We start from the raw sequence: 27,982 nt of genomic DNA, 5'->3' as shown, positions 1-27,982 counted from the left end.
GTTGACACTATTCAAAGGCTGGTCTTCTGTTTCAGAACTGATCCATCTCTAAAATCTAACCCTGTCCAAACCCCCAGGACCACAGATATATTTAGAAATAAGAAACAAGCACAAATAGGATTTTGTCAAATCGTCTTTGCAAGCTCGTTGTGAAGGGCCACGTGTGTCACCTACAGGCTTCAGTTTGGACACCCCTAGCATCATTGGCAAAGCTGATCAATAATTCATAATTTCATTGCTACGTAACATGCATTTCCACGTCTGGAGAAGGAGGAATTAACTTAGGCAAATTTGGCAAGTGCTTTACTTAGCTATAAGCATTTTAACTATAAATAGAAAGTGAAGAGCAATTTAAAACCAAAGCTTTGGTAGTAAAAAATAAAAGTCCCAACAAAAATATTCTTTATAAACACACAATATACAGCATTCAGTATTGCACTTAACAGGAAATAAATATTTACAAGTAATATGTTACAATTATCTTTCTTTAATTTATGCACAACCTTTGCAAAAGGCCAAGACCCATTGATGATTGGATAATGTAAAGAGAGAGTTCCCCCCCCCCGCCCCGCGCCCCCCCCCCCCACCCCACCCCCCAGGTACCTAGTATCCTACGAATGGAAAAGACCAACTTAAAACAGCTGTATACAGGAACATAATCGGAGCACTCACCAACACACAACTGTACGTGAACAGACAATAAATGTTTCCATCATCTATAATACTGTTAAACTCAACTTAAACATATGCCTATTGTTGAACATAAATGAATTTGTCAACTGAGTTACAAAAAACCGGTGGCATTGACATTCTAATTCTCCAGAAGAAATGTCTAAGCTGAATTAACATCCCACATCATTACCTTGTCAACTGATAATAAAAATAAATATTCTGTCATCTTTATTGTAGCCAGAATATTCATGTTAATAAAGCCCAGCAGATACATTAAGTAAACAAAGGGGCTGTTAAGAATCAAAGCTTAAATTAAGGAGCGTGTAGCTGTGATATATAATTAATGACACCAAATGTGTTTGTGCTTGTTAACAGCTGCATGTTGAGCACTTTGACACAGTATTGCTGTATACCTACACGTTTTACTGAGATAAGGGTAATTTAAGTTTCCAAGCTTTATTAGTGTGACGAGTAGGCTTACATTAACACTGCAATGAAGTTACTGTGAAAATCCCCGAGTCACCACAGTCCAGTGCCTGTTTGGTACATTGGGGGAGAATTTAGCATGGTCAATGCACCTAACCAGCAAGTCTTTTGGACGGTGGGAGGAAACCGGAGCACCCGGAGGAAACCCACGCAGACACAGGGAGAACCTGCAGACTCTGCACAGACAATGACCCCAGTTGGGGATTGAATCCAGGTCCCTGGCGCTATGAGGTAACAGCGCTAACCCACTGTGCCACCACTTAAATTCAATTATCTGTAACAGTTAAGTACCTGAATACTGCTGGATGTGGAAGGATAGGCGTGGGGTGCAAGTCCCAGTCACAAGACAACTCCAGAAAGTCCAAAAAAAAGGAAGCCCAATGAGTGGGTCACTTTGGGTATATCTTGTAGACTGGTCAAGTAACAGAGCCTAGAAATGGACTACTTTGTGCATTGTTCCTTTAGTTGAGGAATTGCAGTGGAATGAGGTACCGTTTGAAATTAAGGGATAAAAATAGAGGCATGGAAAATGGAACATTACAAACTGAGGTAACACGTTATAAATAACACTGAAATGTGAGCTTTTTTGTGACCTCACTACTCATGTAGTTCCCAGAACCTACCTTACGTATTAATTTGAGGGCAAGTTTTAAGATGACCAAGTCAAAACAGAAATTCCATTACAATTTGGAAAGAGTTAACAGGAAAATCTCAGTTTTTTTCCAAGTAGTCTCTGAATAATATTTCTAAGAACCCAAAGGGTCAGAACAATTGATTCACCGGATTATTTAATTCTTCAGAAAGCTTTGGAAAGTAAAAGCATTGTATCTTAGTTTATATTTGGGGTTTACAATTAATGAAATTATTATTATTATATGATCGGTTTTACATGCACATAATCATCACAAGTATTCTGCACTGAAAGTGCCAGATATACAGTGTATAGCTTACTCTGCCAGTAACTGATGCGGGAACCATTTTCGGCATGTGGTTTTTATAACAGGCTGCCACAGAAAACTCCCACACACTGATTCTAACCTGATTTAGCCCTGGGAATTTTAGGTATTACATCTCTGAGAAAAGCAGAGGCCTCAAATCTCTGCAGCAACATTAAGTGAACAGTATAAGGTCAACTATTAGCTGGATAACTGAGAGCGGTTGGGATTCTCCGGAGACAGAAAGGTTTTACATTTATTTTTTGGATATTTCCTTCGATATTTGAAGTGTAATGTAAAATGCACTTGTGCACTAATTGCACATTGCAACTGGCTACTCTGTTCCGGACTTTATTAATAGTGGTTTTCTACTTTTTCTTGAAAGGAGCATCTTGAGACGGGAACACATAAAACTAGAAGAAACACCACACTATAACTTAGGCATCCCAGCTGGAGACACAACCACAATAATTGGCTGGCTTGAATTTAGAATTCTGCAGTCGAAAACAAAAGACACTCAGTGAGATCAGCTTTATCCCAATCATGCCTTATGACTTGTGGTATTTCTTCACAATCACGAACAATAGAATAAATTCAATATTTTCATGCTGAGGGTAATGCACACTTGAATCCATGGGGTGGATAAGCCTACAACACCGTACGTCAGTTCTCTGACTGTATCCCAAAAAAACACGGCATTCCGCTGGGAAGGGAGCTTCCTTCATTTCTTAATGTTCAAAATGGACATTAATTTGCAGTTGATTTGGGCATCTACAAATTACAGGACCAAACTACTGAGTGCTTCATTCTCTTGTGTTTTCTTCTGTCTACAGTTTGTAACCAGTAACATCAGCTGTGAAATGGAAGTGGGTTACAGTGATAAAACGGGATAAAGACTCTTATCAAAAACTCACCTGGGCTGAAAGCTTTTCCTGATCCTCGCTGTCAGTTTGTGAAACATCAGCCCATTCAGACTTTCAGGAAAGGTTTTAGTCCCAGGTGGAAGCAAATAATCCACACACCGTGATGCAACTTTAAACACATATCTCTTGTAACTTAGGAAAAAAAAGGACACTAAAGCACAACAAATCCGTATTAGACTGAAAAGCAGAACTGTTTGAGAAGCTCTTGCTTTAAGGATCAGCTGGTACACATTTGACTAACATAAGGGTCAGTGAGGAAACCTTTTTTGCGCATTTCTGTATGTACAAGCAGATTTACAACAATATGAAAATATCTTTCTGGTTCAACTTGCACTAGGTTCGCCCGCTGTCAGTTCACCGCCACGCAGTTCTGTAGAAATCGCCTCACTGTCTATTTCGGATTGATCCAGCGAACGGTGGCGTGGATGAGTTACAGGTTCCTGCAGGAAGAGCAGCACCTCTGCTTGTAGGTGTTCAGGTGGCACAGCCGGAGGCGCTTCACAAGGGCACAGTAGCGCGTTGTATCCGTACATCCTCCTTCAGAAGCTGAAAGCAACGCATCCAAATCTAAATAACTGGCACGTTATAGGGGTGAAGGAATGGAAACATGATTCGCTTTTTCATTTGCCGTAGACTTAGCACACAAGAAAATTGTAACGAGATCCCTACAGAGTGTACCCAGCCTTATGCAGATTAGGTTCAGAGCAACACTTGTTAACGACTGCACAAAGTTTGAAGTCAAGCATTTATTTTGTGGTGAGAAATGTCATTTTATTTTGATCTTGAGCAAAGCAGAAATGTACTCACTGTCACAGGAGGTTAGATTGCAGCGCTGCCATGTGATCGGTCGCTTCCTCCATCCACAGTACTGATCAGCCACAACCTTGTTATTTTTCTTATGAACACAGGTCACCCGGCGAGACTGGAAACCATTCCCACATGTTGCAGCACACTGCCTCCACGGCCCCGCTCTCCATTCCACGTTACACCGATTCGATTTACACCGTCTAGCAGAGACAGGCCTGTGGATTACAGCACCTTATTACTCATGACTGGTGCGAGAGTGGGCAGACAGTGCGGCTGTTTCAAAATCAGCGCCTTGGGACTACACGCAGCGCCTGAGCTTCGGCAGATTCCTCGCCGTCAGTGCCACCGGTTCTTTACGCAGGAGAAACGGACAGAGCTGTGGGGAGTGGCGTCGTGGTGTTGCCACTGGACTGTTAGGAATGGGTCAACTGCAACCTTCTTGCCACCTAATTTGTATGTTAATCATTCAGTAGTACTCACCAGGATATATAAAGGCATTACAGTGGCACTGAGTGCTGGGTGTGTGTATGTGGAGTTGTAAAAGAGAATAATAATGAGTTTGTAAAGAAACTGGACTTGCATCATCTTCTAATACCGGACTGCAGCTGAGAGGTTTAACATGGACTAGTAATCCAGAGAGCTGGGGTAATGCTCTGGGGATCTGGATTCAAATGGTTATCTTCCCAATGTTTAATTGGAGAAGACTTCAGCTCATCCAGTACTGGATATCCAATCTGTTAATTTATCAAGAGTGAAGGAGTGGAGAGGTGTTGGTGAGGTAGGGTTGTGTGTCATCTGCAAACATACAAAGAACAAAACAGCCCGGGAAACAGGCCCTTCAGCCCAACGAGCCCGCGCCGCCAACAGTCCCCTCTCCACCCATGACCCTTGTCTACGCTTATGGCATTCCACATTGAGGGAAGACTAATTTAGGGACAATTTGTTACATCAGTTAGCCTAATAGCACATCTTTGGGGTATGGGAGGAAACCGGAGCACCCGGAGAAAACCCACGCAAGCATGGGGAGAATGCGCAAACTCCCACAGACACCGACCCAAATCCATGCGGAAATTAATGCTGTGTTGACATTGTGATGATGTTGCCAAAGGTCAACATATAGATGGGAGACAGAGGGCCCATAGATATATAGATCCTTGTGGGACACTAGAGATAATGATGCAGCAACCAAAAGAGAGATATTGCAAGTGATATTAGGCACATGATCTTATCTGAATGATCTTATCAAGAACAGTCCCACCCAGTTAGACAATAGGGGAGGCAGTGGCGTGGTGGTATTGTCACTGGACTAGTAATCCAGAGACCCAGCGCAATGTCTTGGAGACTCAGGTTCAAATCCCACCTCAGCAGATGATGAAATTTGAATTCAGTAAAAAAAATTTGGAATTAAAAGATGATTGTGAAACTATGACAAAGTGCCAGCCGAAATAGCTCAGTTGGGAGAGCGTTAGACTGAAGATCTAAAGGTCCCTGGTTCAATCCCGGGTTTCGGCAGGATCCCCTTGCTGGCTTTCTGTGCTATCTGCTAATTGGTGAGGTGTTGGAAGAGGATGGCATGGCCAACCTTGTCAAAGGCTGCAAACAGTTCAAGAAAGATGAGGTGGAATAGTTTACCTTTGTCCGTACACGGCACTTGGGTAGCGTGCTGCTGTGACAACCATGTCCAATCAAAGAACTGCATGACTTCACCAGCAGAGGGAGCAGACACACTGAATGACATCTATAGAATCCGCGACAGTGCAGAAGAGGCCATTCAGCTCCTCGAGTCTGCGCCCACTCTCTGACAGAGCATCTTAGTCAGGCCCCCTCCCCCTGCCCTATTCCTGTAACCCCACATCAAGGCCAATCCCAACTAACCTACACATCCTGGGGCGCGGAGGGGCAAGTTAGCATGGCTAATCCACCTAACCCGCACATCTTTGGAGTGTGAGAGGAAACCAAAGCACCCGGAGGAAAGCCATGCAGACACGGGGAGAATGTGCAAACTTCACACGGTCACCCAAGGATGGAATTGAGCCTGGATCTCTGGTGCAGTGAGGCAGCAGCGCTAACTACTGTACCACCTTGCAGCCCAGTCAAGTATATTTCAATGGTACATATCAATATCCATTGTATATGTTTGAGAAAGTACTGAAAATAACTTTCTCCATATTGCAGATATTGCAGAGCTCAATTTAAACTTTGCTCTTGTTTGATGTACCATTTAAAATACTTATCTGATATTTAATTATCGGAAATCAAAACCATTCAATGCAATCCACAAAAACGTTCAATAAGTTGGCCACAAAATTGGCAATGTTACACCATGGAAATGCCACAAATTATACAACTGCCTTCCCTTATTGGATTAATACCTCTTTATTTTGGCACAGGTGATTTCTGCAGTTGCAGTTCCGTTTGTATACTGGCAGACAACGTGACGATGCTGTACAGCAACATTGTGAGCCACACAACGACCAGAGCACTGTCAAACAAAACAAAAAATGTTTATTGTTGCTGCTTTCGAAAGTGATGCTGGCTCCTAGTCTGGAGGAAGTTGGTCTTTGCAGTACGATGGGATTTAGTAATACTGATTAGCATTTGGGGAGGTGATGGTCTAGTGGTATTATCGCTAAACCATTAAGCCAGAAACTCAGCTAATGTTCTGAGGACCCGGGTTCAAATCCCACTACGGCAGATGGTGGAAATGTGAAGTCAATAAAAAGTAGCTGCAATTAAGAATGTACTGATGACCGTGAAACCGATTGTCAGGAAAATCCCATCTGGTTCAATAATGACCTTTAGGGAAGGAAATCTGCCATCCTTACCTGGTCTGGCCTACATGTGATTCCAGAACCAAAGCAATGTGACTGACTCTCCACTTCCCCTGGGGAACTAAGGATGGACAATAAATGCTGATGTGGAGATGCCGGCGTTAGACTGGGGTAAACACAGTAAGAAGTCTGACAACACCAGGTTTAAGTCCAACCAATTTATTTGATAGTAAACTCACAAGCTTTCAAAACATTTAAACCTGGTGTTGTCAGACTTTTTACAATAAATGCTGGCCAGCCAGCGATGCCCATATCGCACAAATGAATAATAAAAAGTAGTCATCTTGCTTTATGGTGCTGTAACCTGTCAAATTCACAATACAAAATCGAAGCTCTTGTAATTTTATACATTTAGTTACTTTACGAACCTGTGCTCCCCTTTATCATTTCAACAAAGTAAGAATGGACTTCAGGATGTATCCCTGCCACTCACTCTACTTTTTTCCAGAGATCTTTTCTCTTTTTACTTCCTCCCTCTGTTTGTCTCCTTGGTGTGAATTTGTGATTCGCACCTTCCCACTCAACTTTAGGGAGGGCATTTAAACTTTTCGTGTGCCTTAAAGTCACATTTTATTTGCCTACCTCAACCAATCACTGTGCAATGAGAAGACAGATTCTCCAGCAAGGGAAGGGCTCAGTCTCATGCGATGAGTTAGTGTGTAAAAATCTGGACTACACGCAGCTCTACAGCCAGCGTAATGTGGTTGATTCTCAACTGCCCTCTGAAGTGGCCCAGCAAACCACAGTTGTATCAGCGATTCAAAAAGGTGGCTCAGAGAACAAGGAAAACTACAGCACAGGAGCAGGCCCTTCGGCCCTCCAACTCTGTACTGACCATGTTGCCCGACTGAAAATGGGATGCTGGCCTTCATAGCGAGGGGGATTGAATATAAAAGTAGGGAGGTCTTGCTGCAACTGTACAGGGCACTGGTGAGGCCGCAGCTGGAGTACTGTGTGCAGTTCTGGTTGCCGCACTTGCGCAAGGATATTTTGGCCTTGGAGGGAGTGCAGAGGAGGTTCACTAGGCTGATACCGGAGTTGAGGGGGTTGAGCTATGAGGAGAGGCTGAATAGACTGGGCTTGTACTCGTTGGAGTTTAGAAGGATGAGGGGGGATCTTATTGAGGCGTATAAGATGATGAAAGGGATGGATAGGGTAGAGGTTGAGAGGTTCTTCCTGCTCAGAAAGGATAGCAGGACTAGAGGGCACAGCCTCAAGATAAGGGGGGCGCAGTTTAGAACAGAGTTGAGGAGGAACTTCTTCACTCAAAGGGTGGTGAATCTCTGGAATTCTCTGCCTGTTGAAGTGGTGGAGGCTACCTCACTGAATATATTTAAGTCACGGGCAGATAGATTTCTGATAGACAAGGGAATTAAGGGTTATGGGGAGAAAGCGGGAAAGTGGAACTGATTCACTTCAGATCAGCCATGATCTTATTGAATGGTGGGGCAGGCTCGAGGGGCTAGATGGCCTACCCCTGCTCCTATTTCTTATGTTCTAATGTTCTTATGAACCAGAACTCCCTACTCTTCCAGGGATCACATCCCTCTATTCCCATCCTACTCATGTATTTGTCCAGATGTCCCTTAAAAGTCACTATCATCTCTGCTTCCACTACCTCCCCCTGGCAGCAAGTTCCAGGCACCCATCATCCTTTGAGTAAAAATACTTGCCTTGTACATCTCCTTCCCACTAGCACCTTAAATCTATGCCCCCTAGGAATTGACTCTTTCACCCTGGGAAAAAGGCTCCTGGCTATCCACTCTGGCCCCTTCATAATCTTGTAGACTTCTATCAGGTCGCACCACCTCCTTCTCAAGGGCAACCAGGGATAGGGCTTTAAATGCTGACCAGCCAGCGACACCCATTTCCCACAGATGAATCAAAACAAGTCGATCAGTCCATATTGGTGCAAATCCGAAGGCAATTTCTAGGAAAGTAGTCACCCCATTGGCAAGAGGGTGGAATCAATTTCCATCTTCACTACCCGGGTTTTGATGCAAGAACTGCATGGAGCTCAAATACATTGGAGAGAGTTGCGCGCCGGTAACAGAATCCATTCGATCCTCTCTCTGATTAACTTAATGGAAGATGATGTTCTATAGCATGCAGGAAACCTTGGACATTTGATAGTTTTGAGTGAATGAATCGCAGTCCTTGCTTACAGCACAGATGATGAAGACAAGGAGCTATCCAGAGCTGTTGAATTACTGGAAGTTTGTCACCTGCTGAGTGAGACTGCACATCTGTAATCCCAAAACAGCGTTGCAGGAAATATGACCTGAGATGTATTATAATTGATATTTTTTACCTACGTCATTAAATACTATGGGGAAGATCCCTTTAGATTGGAATTTGGCTATTTTTCACTCACTGATAAAGCCACTTGAGTAAAATTCTTCAGCTGAGATTTTTTAAAAAGTAAAACATGTAGTGAGGTCAGCACAGGAATTTTACACAAGAGCTTTAACCAGTGCGCTAAAAATCTGGCCTCTACAAAACTTCTACTTCCTCATTCTTCTTCACAGTCATCATTCACATCAAAGAATATCAAACCTTCCTCAGTAAAGAACCATATCATTACCTCTCCCCATGCTGGACTCCTCCATCCCACACAAGGCTGCAATAGGCAACCCTCCACTTCAGGGGGCTGCTCTGCTGTCTCCGCACAAAACGCTGGGGGTAATGTTCTGACTGTTCCTCGGGCTGTTTGCTGCTCACACGTCACCCGTTGTTGACGGATTCCTTTCCCGCACGAGACCGAACACGCTGACACTGCAGTCGTAACCCACCTGGAGGTGCAGAGATTAGCTTCATAAAGTTGTGTGCCGTGAAACTATTTCAGATCAATATCCCGCATTGCCACACCATTTCTTTGGACGGCCAGGAAAATAAGTTGAGGGAGGGAAGTTACAGCTTAATAAAGATATAGGCTGGAATTTTACCGGTGTATTGCCCCGGAATCGGAGTGGGTGAGGTTTGCAGAACGGAATTTTCCGTTGTCTTCAGGTGGGATTTTATGAGTCTCGCCCAAGCGAGTTCACAAAATACTGGCGATATTGTTAGCCAAATGCACTTTGATCACTAATATAACAAAACTTATACCCAAGTCTGTGTAAGCAAGATTTACTTGGAAGAAATGATATGGAGATGCCGGCATTGGACTGGCGTAAGGACAATAAGTAGTCTCACAACACCAGGTTAATGTCCAACAGGTTTATTTGGTAGCACGAGCTTTCAGAGTGCTGCCCCTTCATCAGATGAGTCATCTGATGAAGGGGCAGCGCTCCAAAAGCTCATGCTACGAAATAAACCTGTTGGACTTTAACCTGGTGTTGTGAGACTTACTGTACTTGGAAGAAAGCAGAGGGCAGGATTATCAGGCTCTGCTGGGGGTATGGAGTTAAATGGGGCTCAGAAATACTGGCGTTGGCTGGCACGCTGCTTTCCCAACCCAGTTTTAGTCAAGGCTGGGTCAGGGCTTAGCAAGGCTACCCATGCCATTACCCTCCACCCTTGCCTCACCCCTGCCCTGGTAGTCAAATAGGCTCGTTAAGAGCCTGGCACATACTGGGGGCAATTTGGAATTTTCCAGTTGGTGTCCAGTTTCTCACACTAGCAGGGGCCACCCTGGAGAGATGATTCTCCCCTTACACCACTCACGGTGATGGCCTGGTTGCTGTATCTGTTTTTTAATTGCAGATTGAAAATATGTTAGGGACAGGGCACCGCCCTCTCAGTTAGTTACCATTCATAGCTGTCCCTTTTTGACCTCTGATCGGTGCACTCACTTCAACAACCTGACAACTGCCCTTAATTGGGCAGGAAACCTGTCTCCATGCCAATTAACAAGACACTTCCGTCAAAATCCCAAGGGGTGACTGTTTCCCCCTGTGGGAGGGTTTGGGTCCCAGCAATGGTCTTGACATGTGTTTGCTGTCTCCATAAGGAAAATACAGCCTTTATTCTTTAAACCAGAGGCAAAGTGAGTGAAGCTGACAAGTATCAGCATTCCCTCTCTCTCTCTCGCTCAAGATTGCTTATGGCAAACAGCCAATTTGAGCAAGTTGGCTCTTTCAGAGGGTTGGTACAGACTTGATGGACTAAAAGAACAGCTACAGTGATGTTACAATCCCAGCTGATGTTACCAGTGGACAATCAAGTCCTGAATTGGACCACAGCTCATTACACCATAATTTTTTTTAAGTTTAGAGACATGGATGAAGAGAGTCACTGATTAACATTTAACAAAAAAGTCAGGTATTTATGAAACAAGAAAACATTTGCTATAATACACTACTCCTTCACCCTACCTGTATCTTTAAAAATATGGACCAGAATTCTCCAACCTCACCAAAGGCTGGGATTCTCCAGTCTCGCTGCAGTGAATGGAGATTTGGCTGAATGCCAAATTCTCTGCACTCATTGGTACAGACAAGACTGGAGAATTCCGGCCAAAGACAGATTTGTAAGGATAATACAAGTTACAAACTGCATCTTATTCTCTAACGTTCTCAGTAAGTACACAGTCTGTGTAAACCACATGGTGATATTTGATCAGACACAACACACTCTGAAGAAACTAATTGCAAGAGGCCACTCAATACAAATTCTGTGGATTTCTCATCAAATCCCCTCAGATTCTTGTCACACTGTGAACCAACTGGTCATACTGGAACTGTGACTTCTAAACAAGTGTTTCCAAACTCCTCTTTTGGAAAACACGCTTGGAATCTTCCTCCAGACAAAATTTTCTCCTGGATACCTTCACTAAGGAAGCAACCTCCAGATTTCAATCTCTCTTTTTGATATTCTTCAACTTTGGATTGCTACGTGCGTTCAAGCTTCCCCTCAATCTCTCAGCTACCCAATCATTGCCAACAGAACACTACTGCTTCACAGAATGTATTAAGGTGTCACCAAACTTTTGATTTATCTCGGATGTCTGCCTTCTCACCGAGTCAACTTTAAACCTGGTTCTCTCAGCTGCCTCTTTAGCTCAGAGCACTTTCTCTGAATTCTCCTGGACAGGACTTTGTTCAACTTCTTGTTCTTTGTTCCTTTAACTGTCTTCTTAAGACATTCTTTTTGTCCCCACTCTTTGGTTTTTGGGATTTTCTATTGTTCGTTGAAGAAGTCTGTTTTCTGTAGCTCCCTTGTGCTATTCTGGCTCTTGGCTTTTTCCACTCACGAAGATGAGTGGAAAAGCAAATTGTGTGGAGGGTGTGGAAAGTCTGCAGAGGGATCTGGATAGGCTGAGTGAGTGGGCGAGGACCTGGCAGATGGAGTACAATGTTAGCAAGCGTGAGGTTATCCACTTTGGCAGAAATAATAGTAGGAGGGATTATTATTTAAAAGGCAAAAAGCTGCAACATGCTATGGCGCAGAGGGACCTGGGGGACCTTGTGCACAAGTCGCAAAAGCCCAGTCTGCAGGTGCAGTAGGTGATCAAGAAGGCAAATGGGATGCTGGCCTTTATAGCGAGGGGGATTGAATATAAAAGCAGGGAGGTCTTGCTGCAACTGTACAGGGCACTGGTGAGGCCGCAGCTGGAGTACTGTGTGCAGTTTTGGTCGCTGCACTTGCGGAAGGATATATTGGCCTTGGAGGGAGTGCAGAGGAGGTTCACTAGGCTGATACCGAGATGAGGGGTTTGGACTATGAAGAGAGACTGAATGGACTGGGTCTGTACTCATTGGAGTTTAGAAGGATGAGGGGGGACCTTATAGAGACGTATAAGATAATGAACGGGATGGATAGGGTAGAGGTAGAGAGATTTTTCCTGCTCAGAAAAGACAGCAGGACTCGAGGGCACAGCCTCAAGATAACGCGGGGGCAGTTTAGATCGGAGTTGAGGAGGAACTTCTTCACTCAAAGGGTGGTGAATCTCTGGAATTCTCTGCCCGTTGAAGTGGCGGAGGCTACCTCGATAAATGTATTTAAGTCACGGGTAGATAGGTTTTTGATAGACAAGGGAATTAAGGGTTATGGGGAGAAAGCGGGAAAGTGGAACTGATCCACTTCAGATCAGCCATGATCTTATTGAATGGCGGGGCAGGCTCGAAGGGCTAGATGGCCTACTCCTGCTCCTATTTCTTATGTTGGCTAAAACTAATTCAAAATTTCTTTCTGAGAAAAAGTCCAACGGGTTTATTTGGTAGCATGAGCTTTCGGAGCACTGCCCCTTCATCAGGTCAGTGGAGAATTGGGTTCACAAACGGCACATATAGACACAAACTCAATTACAAGATAACGGTTGGAATGCGAGTCTGAACAGGAAATCAAGTCTTTACAGGTGTAGATAATGCGAATGGAGAGAGGGTGATGCACAGATTAAAATGGTGTGGTTTGTCTCAAGCCAGGTCAGTTTGTAAGATTTAGCAAGCCCACACAAGTCATGAAGGCTACAGGTAGTGTGACATGAACCCAAGATCCCGGTTGAGGCCATTCTCATGTGTGCAGAACTTGGCTATCAGTTTCTGCTCAGCGATTCTGTGTTGCCATGTGTCTCGAAGGTCGCCTCAGAGAACGCTTCCCCAAAGATCAGAGGCTGAGTGCCCGTGACTGCTGAAGTGTTTCCTGACAGGAAGGGAACACTCCTGCCTGGTGATTGTCGAGCAGTGTCCATTCATCCATTGTCATGGTGTCTGCATGGTCTCGCCAATGTACCATGCCTTGGGGCATCATTTCCTGCAGCGCATCAGATAGACAACATTGGCCAAGTCGCAAGAGTATGTACCTGGTGGATGGTGTTCTTGCATGAGATAATGGCTTGGGAGCCCAATTCTTCTCTCACCTGATGAAGAAGCAGTGCTCCGAAAGCTCGTGTAACCAAATAAACCTGTTGGACTTTAACCTGGTGTTTTGAGACTTCTTACTGTTCTGTTTGTGGGACATTGCTGTGAACAAATTGGTTACTTACACAACTGTTTCTCAACGTTTAAAGTTTATTTACTGGCGTCACAAGTAAGTTTACATTAACACTGCCTTGAAGTCACTGTGAAAATCCCCTAGTCGCCACACTCCGGTGCCTGCTCAGGTTCACTGAGGGAGAATTTAGCATGGCCAATGCACCCAACCAGCACGTCTTTTGGACTGTGGGAGGAAACCAGAGCACCCAAAGGAAACCCATGCAGACACAGGGAAGACGTGCAGACTCCTCACAGACAGTGATCCAAGCCAGGAATCGAACCCGGGTCCCTGGCGCTGTGAGGCAGCGCTGTGTTTAGGGTAGAACACTTACTGAGGAATGAATGAAAGTCACTGTTTAATGTTCACTAAAATATTCCATCCCTGGAGCATCATAGAGTCATCGAATCCATAGAGTGGAGAAGGTTTGGTTAGAACTGTCACCTCCTCGGAGAGGAAGAGGCTGGCATTTATGGAACATTTTTAAAAACCACCGGTTGTCTCAAAGTCAGTGACCTCACTGTGGCAATGTAGGAAATGTGGCACTTAATTCGCACGCATCAAACTCCCAAACATGGCGATATGATAATAACCAGATAATCTGTATTTGCAACGTTGGAAGAGGGATAGATAGTGACCAGGACACGCAGAAAACTCATCTGTTCTTCTTCAAAATTATCCCATGGGCTTTGTACACCTACCCAAGAAGGTCCAAGTTTAATATCATAGAATCCCTACAGTACAGAAAGAGGCCATTCGGCCCATTGAGCCTGCACCAACAACAATCCCACCTATTCCCATAATCCCACGTATCTATTCCCTGACACTAAGGGACAATTTAGCATGGCCAATCAACAGAAATTAAGCACTGAAACAGGTGGCAGTGTTCCATCAGAAATCCCTTCGTGATATCTAATTTAAAATTGCTGAGGACACCAATATCTGCTGCTTTCCATGAGTGGGAGTTAAAGGACAAACCAGTGTGGCAGAGCTGGCATTGACAGTGACAGGAAAACCTTTCACGGCAGGGGAGACTACACCCCAGTAATTCAAAAAGCAACTCCATTTTCAGACAGTCACAGAATCCCTACAGTACAGGAGGAGGTCGTTCGGCCCATCAACCCTGCACCGACCACAATCTCACCCAGGCCTTATTCCCGTCACCCCACACATTCACCCTGCTAATCCCCCTGACTCTGAGGGTCAATTTAGCACGGCCAATCAACCTAACCCCGCACATCACTGAACTGTGGGAGGAAACCGGAGCAGTCGGCGGAAACGCACACAGACACGGGGAGAAAGTGCAAACTCTACACAGTGACCCGAGGCTGGAATTGAACCTGGGTCCCCGGCACTGTGAGGCAGCAGTGCTAACCACTGTGCCGTCTTAAGAAGAGGGACTGTCTGGGGGATTAGCAGCGTAAATGAGGATAAACGGGAATAGGGTGGGATTGTGGTCGGTACAGACTCAACGGGCAGAATGGCCTCCTCCTGTGCTGTACGGATTCTATGCTTTTCACACGGTGGAATTGAGAAGCCGTATTGCTGATTTGCTTGGTTGCCAAATTGGCAAGTGGACAGTAAACTGTTGTGTTTGAGAACGCATAACAGCTTCTTCCTCTATTCTTTTCAAGCGCTCTGACATAATTGGCAGCAGAGATTCTGGCATGCACTTACCAGAGTCCGACTTTGACCTCTTCTTGTGGTCGCACATGACGTTTGTAGCTTTCTACTGATTTGGGAAATTATTTGACAGCGTTCATTGAAATAGATGAGCAAGAGAGCAGCTGGCTACACAAAGAGTGTTCGGAGACACCAACAACCTGCTCCTCTGGGATTAGTAGTTTTGTTCCGGGATCCAACTTTTCAACAAGTTGAACTTTCTTGTGAGTGATTCTTCACTTGACTGATCGAGCTGCTGAGGTCGAATGGAACATTTGGTACCAGCTCTTCAGTTTTGGGTGATGGATCCGATTTGGCAATATTTGAACAAATGAGGTATGGGACCCTACCTTCGCAGAGTTGTGTCTTTACGTTGGAAACATATTTGTGCATTCTTCCACCAGTCCTTGGAGTTTTAGTTAATAATCCTTAAGTTTGGAGTTCAACTTGGACTTGTACCTTTGATGAGCTGTCAACTGAGCCTCTTCATATTGGGAAATGGTTTGGCAATATGATTTTCAGTTGTTTGGCTCGCCTGATGTTTTCCATTTATCAACACATCCTTGTTTTCTTGGCTCACCCACAACTTGTATAAAGTAAGAACTTGAGCCAAACTTTGGCTGAATAAAATTCAACGATATATACAATCTTTCTATTCTGCTTTAGCGAAAATCTCAGTCACTCAAATATTCGATAGGATTTCAGTGCAGTCTGGTATCTCTTTTTCTCTTGCCTAAGTGGCATTTTGGGGCATTTTCCCATGTTAAAGTTGTGATATAAATTCAAGCCCTTTTTGTGATTGGCATGATAAAATCCAAGGGATCTATCAGATAGTTTAACTTTTCTGCCAGTTGCCAAATGGTTGCAAAAAACGCTCATTGGAAGATCTTGTCGTTCAATTTTGTTTCCTTCAAATAAACTTTAATACAAAACGTGCTGAGCATAGGAAGAAACAAAAGTCTTCCATTTGTGCAATATCTTTAAGGGATATTCCAAGGTGCTTCACAATCAATGGGAGATTTGGAAATGAAATCAGTGTTGCACTGTAGGCAGAGAGGCAGTCAATTTAGACACAGCAAGCTCTCACAATCACTCTCTGTGGTCCAAGTCATTCCTTGGCCAGGATTTTCCATCCCCCACAGCATGTTTTCCAGCAGCGAGGATAGTTAGACATTGGCCTCCAGTGGGATCTTCCAGTCCCGCCGAGGTGTATGGCATTCTGCGTGGGCTTAACCACCTTGCCACCTGGGAACCCATCGAAGGGGGAGGGGGTCGGGCGGGGAGGCCTTTGGCAGGACTGGAAAATCCCGCCGGCAGGAAAGGGATGGGAAATCCAGCCACTTGTCTCGACTCCCCTTACTCTCGATCCTCCTCTGACGCAGTTTCTAAGCTTTCAATCTCTTTCTTTTTATTCTGTTTTTATTTCTTTTCTCCCTACATATCTCAGATTCCACCCACCAAAAATAGGTCCTCAATGACCTCCAGTAATTTTATGTTTGGTTTACGGCCAACTACAGGGATCTGTTTGTCAGAGATCCAGTGGATCAACCATACAATACAGAAATCCTGAAAATGTTCACAGTTATACTTAAACAATCTTTAAAAATAAATAGATTGCTCCAACCACTGTGCAGTTTTATACCCACCCCACCCATCAATAAGCAGAAAATAGGCTGTTGTAGTTCTGACGGCCGCGATTCACGTGACTGGTCTCGCTCAGATTACTGACATCGGATTGCTACCACATTTCACACCATGGCATCTTCAGTGGCAAATTAAATGTTACAATTTAAAAAAAAATCCATGGCATTTTGGATGTTAAATAAAGCAGATGGCCTGAAAAGGGGCCATGGTGCAGTAAAACCCAGCAGGTTGTCAAGATGATGACATGACTTTTTCTGAGCTTCACTTCCAATTTAATTTCTCGTACATCCGAGAAAGCACCTGTACCGTGGTTTTCACATTAAGAGTCACTGCAAATTTCAAGCTTGCTCCAGAAGGCTCGAACTTGGGTTGGAACCAATAGCTCATTACAGCTGGAGTTCAGATTATTACACAAGGCAAGCATGAGAGAACACATTGTACAAGGAATCTCCAGGGGTATCCAAAGGCATGCTGACAATTTAACATATTAAATTAGCACTGCAAGTGAATTTCAGAAAAAATACACACGGGTAAAATTAAAATCAAGTGTTTTGGCAAACGAGTATGTGACAGCAGAAAACCATTCTTGTACAGATTATCCAACCCAAATCCACACAGAATAGACTTTTGCCATTTCTTTCCCTTGAAGTAAACCTCGAGGGAGATAGTGGCAAAGTGATAATGTCACTGGATAGTAATCCAGAGGCCCAGGCTAATGATCTGGTGACATGGGTTCAAATCTCACCACGGCAGCTGGTGGAATTTGAATTCAATTAATATATCTGGAAGACGAAGCTAGTCTCAGTCATGGTGATCATGGGATAGTCAGAGGCAATTTGCCCAGGGTGGAAGTGTCAGTTACAAAGGAGCTGCAGGTTCAAGGTGAGAGGGGGAAGTTTAAGGGAGATGCGCAGAGGAAGTTTTTCACGCAGAGAGTGATGGGTGCTGGAATGTGTTGCCAGAGGAGATGGTAGAAGCAGGCACACTGGTAACATTTAAGAGGCATTGGGATGGGTACATAAATATAGAGGGAATAGAGGGGATACAGACTGATTCAGGGCAGAAGGTTTTTTTTAGTTTAGTTAGGACATCATGATTGGCACAGGCTTGGAGGGCCAAAGGGCCTAATCCTGTGCTGTACTCTTCTTTGTTCTTGTTCCTTGTTTAATCATGGTCTGGTAGGAAGAGAATTCACTACCTTTACCCGGTCTGGCCTACAGGTGACTCCAGACCCACAAAAATAGAAAACCACTCAGTTCAACTGGGGATGGGTGACAAAATGCATGCATCGCCAGCAATGCCCACATCCCATGAATGGGAAAAATAAAACAAAGCAATGGTTATTAAGTGAAAAGATCTCTTCAACTTTAGAGCCGATTGCTTTTCACCAGCTGTAGGAGCCCAACTGTGAAAGCATATTGCACCAAGACAAACCTTAAACTCGATAAATCCTTAGTACGGGGCAAAAACAGATCAAAATAAAGGCAAAATACTGCAGATGCTGAAATCTGAAACAAAAACTGGCAAAACGCAACAGATCTGATAACCTCTGCGCAGAGAGAGAATAGAGCCAACGTTTCCAGTTGGGATGACCCTACATCAGGGTCTTTAAATGTTGTCCAATTGTTTGCAACAAACTTCTGAATTTCCACTGTTGGAAAATTCCGACTAAAAGTGCAAGATTTGAAAATTAGTCAACAGAAATATCCCCCAGTGACTTTCAGATGCCATCACTATCAACATTGTAGAGATTACCATTCACCAGACACCAAACTGGGACCAAACACATAAATACAAGAGCAGGTTTATTATAGCAAGCAACTCACCTCCTGTCTCACTAAACCCTGACCACCTTGCACAAAGCACAAGTCAGGAATGTGATGGAATTCTGTCCACTGCCTGGTTGAGTACAGCTCCAACAACCCTGAAAAAGCTCGACACCATCCAGGACAAAGCACCCTGCTTGACTGATACCCCATCCACCACCTTTCACATTGACTTTCTCCATCACTGGCACACAGCAGCAGCAAGATGCACTGCAGGAACTCACCAAGGCTCCTTTAACAGCACCTTCCAAACCCATGAGCTCTACAACATAAAAGGACAGGCCTGCACACACACACACACACACACACGGAAAACCGTCACCTGCAAGTTCACCTCCAAACCACGCACCATCCTGATGAGGAACTATATCACCATTCCTTCACTGTCGCTGGGTGAAAATCCTGGAACTTCTTCCTAGCCACACTGTGCGGGTACCTACACCACCCGTACTGCCATAATTGAGGAAGGCAGCTCACTGCTATCTTCTCAAGGGCAATCAGAGATGGCCAATGAATTACTGGCAGAGCCAACAACATCCACACACCATGATAAAATATACAAAACAAATGGCTCTTCATCAGAGTGAGGAATTGGGTACAAGTGTTCAGTTATGGGGAGGGGGGTGTAAGGTGGGATCTTGGTGGTGGGGGATTCCATTTCCAAGGATTGTAATGGTGACGTAGATCAGGAGGTTCCAATTTGCTGGAACAAAATGGATAGGTTATCTTATGAACAGAATGTCCACTTGAACTGTTCCTCCACAAACCTGCACCCCTCCTGCCCACCCCTCCATATCGGAACACTTGTACCAATTTCTTCACTCTGATGGAAAATCACTTTTTTGTCTATTTTTTCGTGGTATGTGGGTGTTGATGGCTCGGCCACAATTCACTGCCTGTCCCGAATTGTTGCTGTTGTGGCTGGAATTCTCCGGACGTTCACGTTGGAGAGATTCTCTGGTCTCGCTGGTGGTGTACTCCCCCTGTCTCGGGTTTGCCGACGGCCTAGGGTGACTCCAGTAGGAATTCTCATTGACAGTGGTGGGACCAGAGGACCCTGCCACCAGTGAATGGTGCATTGGCTCCCACCGTCAAGAAAACGCTGGGGACGGCTGGAGAACCTTGCTCAGTGTGTGCAGCAGCTCCCCTCTATAGTTAACGCATCAACAAGTTTAGATATTTTGTCCTACTCCCTACACTAGCACTGAGAATGCTAGCTGGTCTCTGTAACTATTTAGCCTGTATCTGTAACAGTTCAGCCTGTACCCGTAACCATTCAGGCTGTATCTATAACTGTTTAGCCTGTACCGTAACTGTTCAGCCTGTACCCGTAACTGTTCAGCCTGTATCGTAACTGTTCAGCCTGTATTTGTAACTGTTCAGCCTGTACCCGTAACTGTTCAGACTGTATCTATAACTGTTTAGCCTGTACTGTAACTGTTTAGCCTGTACCGTAACTGTTCAGCCTGTACTGTAACTTTTAGCCTGTATCCGTAACTGTTCAGCCCGTATCCGTAACGGTTTAATGCAGGAATACTGATGTTAAAAATAAAATTAAAATGGTTTTCTTTCTGCCTTACCTGGCTGGACAATCCTGAGTATTACATGGCTGAGTAACCAAGGGAGGTTTGGGAAGCTCATAACAAGCCGACTCATTCACCTCAATGCCATTCGTATTCAGGCAGAGCAGTCTGCGTTGCCGGACTCCTGCATTACCACAGGTTGTTGTACAGGTTTCCCAGTCACCAGGCACCCACATGAAATCTGATTTGGGAGAAAATAAATCATTGACAGAAACTTGTGAGAGAAGTTAATTGATTGTTGCAAAAATACAGTTGTAATTTCTTCAATAATTTTTCTCAGAATGACTTCATTGCTTCAACATTGAAAAAAGACCAGGAATAGACACTAAAAGCAAATTATTGAGGATGCTAGAAACCTGAAATCAAAATCTGAAAGTGCTGGAAATTCTCAGAGGTCTGGCAGCATGTGTGGAGAGAGAAACAGAGTTCACATTTCGAGAAGAAGGGTCAATGGACTTAAATCGTTAACTCCGGGCTAAATCTTACCAAAAAATGGAGGACTGTTGGTTCTGGCAAAAAAAAACATATTTCTCTCCAGATCTTACCACTCTCTGCCACAATAAAATAGGTGGATGTGTTCCACGCCATCAAGTCAGCGGGAGACTCACATTGGCAAAGCTTGGGATCGGGGCACAATGCTTTTAGGGCAAATATCAGAGCAAACATCCCCCACTAGCCCATCACGTAGGTCTCGGGGGCTTCCCTCTCCATCCCTGTGATTGGAACTGCTCCCCCCACCCTCGGATCAGAGCCCCTCCCCACCCCGTCAGAGTTATACACAAAGAGCTCTGCCTGAGATAACATTTGATTTTCTTTTGTTAAAAAATGTAATTAAAATCATAAGCAAAAGCTATCCTTGATGATTTTGAATAGTTTGTGTCACGCGTTAGCAATACTAACTATCCATAGTTATCTGATTTAGGTTTAAGAATCTCTACAGTGCAGAAGGAGGCCATTTGGCCCATTGGTCTGCACCAAACTACCTTTTTTTTAAACTTACCCAGGCCCTATCCCCGTAACTCCACAGAATGTCCACTTGAACTGTTGAATTTGCCCCACTAATTCCCCTAAGCTACATCTTTAGACAGTAAGGGGCAATTTAGCATGGCCTAACCTGCACATCTTTGGACTGTGGGAGAAAATCCATGCAGGCAGGGGGAGAATGTACAAACTCGGAGTTGAACCTGGGTCCTTGGCGGTGTGAGGCAGCAGTGCTAAATACTGTGCCGCCCATATTGATGTAGGTTTTATGCATTACTGATGCAGCAGCACTAAGAACAGCCCTTTTCAATTTTAAACAAATCAACAAATAAGAAAAATAAAAACAGACCGGACAGATTTGCTGGGACTTTATGAAGCAGAACGCCAGCACTCGAGACGACCAGTCGTTCATACGTTGTCACTTGTTCACCCGATATTAGAGAACGTAAAATTTGTTAGCTTTCCCTGGATGTCTCTACCTTGGCAATTAGGTGCGATGTTGATTTATTTCTGTTCAGAATCCCTGTTGCACCAAATTTTCACAGAAGCCTGGTAAGATTTACCCCACTTACAGCTGTGGAAACTATGTGTGCGGTGACTGGAATAACGGCATGCCACTGAAGTATTTCACAGGCCTTGGAAGTGCAGAAGCAGAGAAAGAGTTGCAAAGCTCCACTGACAGAAATAATGACTTTAACAGGAGTTAGCATCACCCTGTCCAGAGCTGCTTTTCTCCCAATCTGCCCCTTCCTCCTTTACTCTACTAACACTCTTGTTTCTCATCCAATTTCGCTTGCTGATCACCTCTTTGCCGAGTTTTCTTTCCCATTCGGTTAAAATGGGACGGCACAGTGGTTAGCACTGCTGCCTCACAGTGCCAGGGACCTGGGTTCGATTCTCAGCTTGGGTCACTGTCTGTGCGGAGTCTGCATGTCCTCCCCACGCCTGCATGGGTTTCCTCTGGGTGCTCCAGTTTCCTCCCACAACGATGTGCTGATTAGGTTGATTGGCCACGCTAAATTGCCCCTTAGTGTCCCAGGATGTGTAGGTTAGAGGGGTTAGTGGGGTTGTGGGGTTGGGGCCTGGGGTGGGATTGTGGTCGATGCAGACTTGATGGGCCAAATGGCCTCCTTCAGCACTGTAAGATTTCTAAAAATGTTGCACACGGCGCTCACTTGGCACTGGCTGGAGTGATGTGACTATCCTCCGCTTTGTACTTCACCCCCAGATGACCATCTTCAGCCAAACTTTACAATCGACTCCTCTCTCCCAGAAGTAAAATGGATTTTCAAGTAATTTGATTGGCTTCCTAATTCATCTATTTTTTAAAAATTGCTTTTATTCTTTCATGGGTTATGGACATCACTGGCATTTGGGTGACCTGATAGAAGTTTACAAAATTATGAGAGCCATGGATACAATCTGGCTGGAGGCATTTTTCCCAAGTGTAGAAATTACAAGGGGACATAGGCTTAAGGTAAAAGGGGAGAAGTTTAAAGGAGATGTGAGAGGCCTTTTTTTTACACAGATGGTGTTAAGTGCCTGGAATGTGCTGCAGAGGAGATGGTCGAAGCAGATGCAATAGCAACGTTTAAGAGGCATCCTGACAGATACACAAATAGGCAGGGAATAGAGGGTTAGGGATCATGTAGAGGCAAATGGTCTTTAGTTTATAACAGTGTCATGTGTCAGCACAGTCTTGGGTCACTGAATGTGTGGAGTCTGCACATTCTCCCTGTGCCTGTGGGTTTCCTCCTGGCTCTCCGGTTTCCTCCTACAATCTGAAAGATGTGCAGGTTAAGTGATGGTAAATTGCCCCTTGGTGTCCCAAGATGTGTAGTTTAGGTGGAGTAACCATGGTAAAGTGTATGGAGTTATGGGGGAGACCTAGATAAGATATTCTGTTAGAGGGTTGGTGCAGACTCAACGGGCCAAATGGCCTCCTTCTGCACTGTGGGGATTCTAGACTGTTCTATATAATGTACCTGTAGGATACTTTGTTATTTCTTTTCATATTTGATGCTGATGTCTGAATATGAAATTTGAACAAAAGACGGGAGCATAATGCAAATTCTACAGAGAACATTAACACAACGGGGAAGGAAAGGAGTGACATTATGCTGCTATTGTTGCATTATCAATAAGCACAGTTGTGGCAGTGTGACAGGTACGAATTTATTCACTTATTAAAACACAATTTAATGCAGATTGTGAGTACATCTCTATTTATTTTTAATCTATAGTCCAAATACAGAATAGGAGACCTGCTGTGTGCTTTTATTGGGGTGGAGGATAAAGAAGGGTCCGTGAGCTCTCACACAGCAATCCCGCCTACTGAATTTCAGAGTGGGCATTTTGGAACTCCCACAACCTCCTTTCGCCTGATTTTTCCATTGTATTTGGTCGGTGTTGAATTGATTTATCATTGCCACGTATTGGGATACAGTGAAAAGCGTTGTTTCTTGTGAGCTATTACAGACAAAACATATCACTCAGAGTACATAGGGGAGAAGGAAAGGAGAGAGTGCAGAATATAGTGTTGCAATTACCAGTACCGCGAGGAAAAAGATCAACCTAATATGTGAAAGGACCATTCCGAGACCCACGGGAGGAAACTTACTCTGTAGCTGGAAAACTATTGAAAACTAAGTTCAAATGGTGTTGACAACATCAGATGTTATAATGTAATGGTGTACGCAAAGTTAATTTTTTTTTAATGATGGGGCATTGTTGAGAATGGATAAGCACCTATTAAATTGAATAGCAATGAGTGAGTGCTCAGATGCAGTTAAAACATTTTATCCAGCACAAAGTTCTCTTTTTCATTTTAATACATCGATTTTCCCCTTCGATTTTATATGCTCTTGATTGCAAGTCTGGCCATCTGTTGAGCCTTTGAAGCAGTGGAATAATGGCTGATTGAAACCAAGCCATCTGTTGAACCTTTGAAGATTTTATTGCTTATTCAACTCTGGAGGAATTGTTGGCAGAGCTGTGCAATGGAAATTCTGACTGACAGTTTTATGTGCAGGATTGTCTTTTGGAAGCGGGTTTTTAATTGTTGCTTATTTTGACAGTTATGAGCATGTCAAAGACTTCACACTCTTATCCTAGGGTTCATGAGCACTACCTGTAGTGCATTGTCAATGAGTGGACATTGGTGTGATGGAGGGGGCATGCTGAATCGGTGGGCGGTCAGGAAAGGTAAGGGGTGAGGAATGGGGTGGCTATCACTTATCTACAGAAATAGGATAATGTCCCAGTGAATGAGGCCTGTCTTCTACCCTGCCTGTGCTGGGATCAGCCTGGCTTCGTTCCGACCTTGGGTCTGCCTCTGGAGACTCCAGCTTATCCTGGCTACTGTGCCACAAAAAAAAGCATTGGTGCCCCCTGCCAAGAAGGAGGCCGATGTCGGGAAATGGTCCATCTTAAGGATGAAAATCTAGACCAATGCCTATGGAAGTTATACTAAATGGGAAAAGACATACAGAGAAAGATTGCCTCTTGTAAAGTACAGAAGTAACAGAAATTGAGTAGTAGACATAAATTAATATTGTAGCAAACATATTATTTTGTACAAAGGATCCATTAAACAACACTATGTATTTTAGTTACATCAGGTTGTAATATCTTCATTGTTCAAGCCTCCCTGTCTCAATTTATAGATGTTCCACTCTGCTACGCACCCCCAACAAATGCTACTCTAGATGGTAAAAAGCAATAAGAAAATAAATTCTTAGCTTACCGAAGAAGCTCACATCAACTGAAGCAGAAACAAACTGAGTATTATTAGAAGCCAGACATTTGTACTGCCCCGCCAACCTCTCCAAGGCCATGTTCACTTCAAGGACTCGTCCCCTGGCCAACACTTTGTACTCAAGTCCTGGGACTGTATGAATGGGTTGATTTCTGAAATACCAGCTGATGGCCATTTTGTGTTTAGCAGACACTGGACAACCTAGGAAACACGTTTGATGGATCAGTTTCAGAGCAAAGACATAAGTAATACACAAAATAATGTAGCGGGACTTCTCAAAAGGCAGGTCGGTACATTGTATTGATTCTTTTAATTATGAAATATAAGAACATAAGAAATAGGAGCAGGAGTAGGCCATCTAGCCCTTCGAGCCTGCCCCGCCATTCAATAAGATCATGGCTGATCTGTCGTGGCTCAGTTCTACATGCCCGCCCTCTCCCCATAACCCTTAATCCCCTCGCTTATCAAAAACCCATCAACCCGCGTCTAAAAAATATTTAGCAAGGTAGCCTCCACCACTTCAATGGGCAGAGAATTCCAGAGATTCACCACCCTTTGAGTGAAGAAGTTCCTCCTCAACTCCGTTCTAAACCGCCCCCCCTTTATCTTGAGGCTGTGCCCCCTAGTCCTACTGTCCTTTCTGAGTGGGAAGAGTCTCTCCACCTCTATCCTATCCATCCCATTCATCATCTTATACGTCTCAATGAGATCTCCCCTCATTCTTCTAAACTCTAACGAGTACAAGCCTAGTTTATTCAGCCTCTCCTCATAGCTCAACCCCCTCTACAATACAATTTATATATTGTAGCGATACTTGGATTGTGCAAGTTAAGGCGCTATGATTGGGAAGTAAAAGTGATAAAGACAGATGTACTATTTAATATTAATAAGGAAAAGTTCAGTTGTATGACTAATGAACATCGCGTATCTGTTTGATCCAAAAAACAGTTTCCCCAAAGTGCAATGAAAAATACAACTCCTCCCCCGTAAATTGTATCCTCACTGTTTGGCCCTTATTATTGGCAGCCGTGCTTTTAGCTGCCTTGCTCTAAAAGTTGGAATTCAGCCTTTAAACCCTTTGCCTTTCCACCACTCTCTTCTCTTTCAAAACTCTCCTTGAAACTGACCTTCTTGACCAAGCTTTTTGATCACTTTCTGAATATCTTCTTCATTGGCTCAACTCCATTTTTTTTAAAGATTTCATCTTGGATTCTTTTCTAAGTTAAAAGTCCCCACTCGTTGCTCATCCTTTAATTTCTCTTGAGAAGGCATTTGGGAGCTGACTCCTTGAACTGCTGCAGTGTTTGCTGTAAGTTATCCCAAGTGCTCTGAGGCAGGGAGTTCCTGGATTTTGACTCAGCTCCAAGTCAGGAAGGTGAGTAGCTCAGAGGGGAACTTTCAGGTGACGGTTTTCGAATCCGAGAATCCCTACAGTGCAGGAGGAGGCCATTTGGCCCATCAAGTCTGCACCAACTACAATCCCACCCAAGCCCTATCCCCATAACCCTATGTATTTAATCTGATAATCCCTCTGGCACTTAGGGGCAATTAGCATGGACAATCAACCTAACCCACACATCTTTGGAATATGGGAGGAAACTGGAGCATCCGGAGGAAACCCACATAGGTACGGGGAAAACATACAGACTCCACACAGATAGTGACCTGAGTCAGGAATCGAACCCGGCTCCGTGGCACTGTGAGGCAGCAGTGCTAACCACCGTGCCACCCCAATGTTTTCTCAAACATCTGCCACCCTTGTCTTTCTAGATGGTAGGTGTCGGGGTTTGGTGCTGTTGAAGGAGGCTTGATGAACTGCTGCTGTGTATCCTGTAGATGTTGCCAGTGTCCGTTGGTGGTGGAGGGAGTGAATGTTTGAAGTGGTGGCTGTTTTGCCCTGAATGGTGTCCAGCTTTTTGAGTATTCTCAGAGCTATATGTATCCATGCAGGTTGGACAGAAGCCATGACAGGCTTTGAAGAATCAGGAGGTGAGTTACTTGCTGCAAAATCTGCAGCCTCTGACCTGCTCTTGGAGCCACAGTATTTATATGGCTAGTTCAATGTGTTTCTGGTCAATAGTAAGCACCAGGATGCTGAAGGTGCTGAATTCAATGCTGGCAATGCCATTGAACATCAAAGGGCAATGGATAGGTTCTTCCTTGTTGGAGATGCCGGCGTTGGATTGGGGTGGGCGCATTAAAAAGTCTCACAACATCAGATTAAAATCCAACAGGACTTTAACCTGGTGTTCGTGAGACTTCTCATTGTTCGAGAAGGTCATTGCCTGCTACTTAAGTGACACGGGACATTCACATCACACATCAGCCCAAGTCTGGGGTTATCAGATGTTCCTATCATGCCAGCGAGAATCACTAATGCTTTCCAAAAATGGAAAGCTGTTGTGATGACCACATTGTTTTGGGGGGAGGGGGCGGGTTGGGCTCGGAGGTTAGTATAGCCCCCTAGGTGGTGAGGGACGTGGGTGGGCACTGCCAGATTGGCACTGCTAGAGGAGGGGCCAGGCAGTGGGGCCTCTAGGGAACCCCATTAGGACAGGGATGCTGGTGCTGATGGGGGAAGGGGAGGGATCGGGGGGCATTGAAGCCCCAGTGCCAGTTATGATGTGAAGTTGGGAGGCGGGAAGGTGGCTTTACCTTCACTTTTGAAAAGGGTGCCCCAAATCTCTGTGCAGCCAGAAATATCAGGCCCATCAGAACGACGGTGCAAAACACTCCCCTTTTTTGTGGCAAAGTGTCAGAAGGCCTCTCGTGAAAACCTGGCTATATTTCTGGGGAGAAATAATGCCGACTTTCAGTCAGGACTTTGTCACTTTATCGGAAAATTCCGCCTCTCGTATCTTTTTTGTTTGGATTTGATTTATTATTGTCCTATATATTAGTATGCAGTGAAAAGCATTGTTTCTTGCGTGCTATACTGACAAAGCATACCGTACATAGAGAAGGAA

At 44.4% G+C, this 27,982-nt stretch overlaps 1 protein-coding gene and 1 non-coding gene across 2 annotated transcripts in view; one reads left to right on the top strand and one right to left on the bottom strand.

Moving 5' to 3' along the window:
- Positions 1-592: 592 nt before the first annotated feature.
- Positions 593-27,982, bottom strand: part of adamtsl3 (ADAMTS-like 3) — a 548,277-nt gene continuing 520,887 nt past the window's right edge. The window contains exons 26-31 of the mRNA XM_080214139.1: positions 25,005-25,217; positions 20,276-20,459; positions 9,239-9,446; positions 6,196-6,305; positions 3,824-4,038; positions 593-3,562 (exon numbers count right to left, since the gene is read on the bottom strand). Coding sequence (XP_080070265.1) covers positions 3,447-3,562; positions 3,824-4,038; positions 6,196-6,305; positions 9,239-9,446; positions 20,276-20,459; positions 25,005-25,217 — 1,046 coding nt within the window. The 3' untranslated portion in view covers positions 593-3,446. The remainder of the gene's footprint in view (positions 3,563-3,823; positions 4,039-6,195; positions 6,306-9,238; positions 9,447-20,275; positions 20,460-25,004; positions 25,218-27,982) is intronic.
- Positions 5,263-5,335, top strand: trnaf-gaa (transfer RNA phenylalanine (anticodon GAA)). Its single transcript has one exon. It is a non-coding gene; the product is annotated as a tRNA-Phe (tRNA).

This window comes from Carcharhinus amblyrhynchos, chromosome 28, assembly GCF_965287045.1.
Source record: "Carcharhinus amblyrhynchos chromosome 28, sCarAmb.v2.hapA, whole genome shotgun sequence".
NCBI classification, from domain to species: Eukaryota; Metazoa; Chordata; class Chondrichthyes; order Carcharhiniformes; family Carcharhinidae; genus Carcharhinus; species Carcharhinus amblyrhynchos.
The sequence above is the reverse complement of the archived record's forward strand: the minus strand, read 5'-3'. Positions and strand labels throughout refer to the sequence as shown.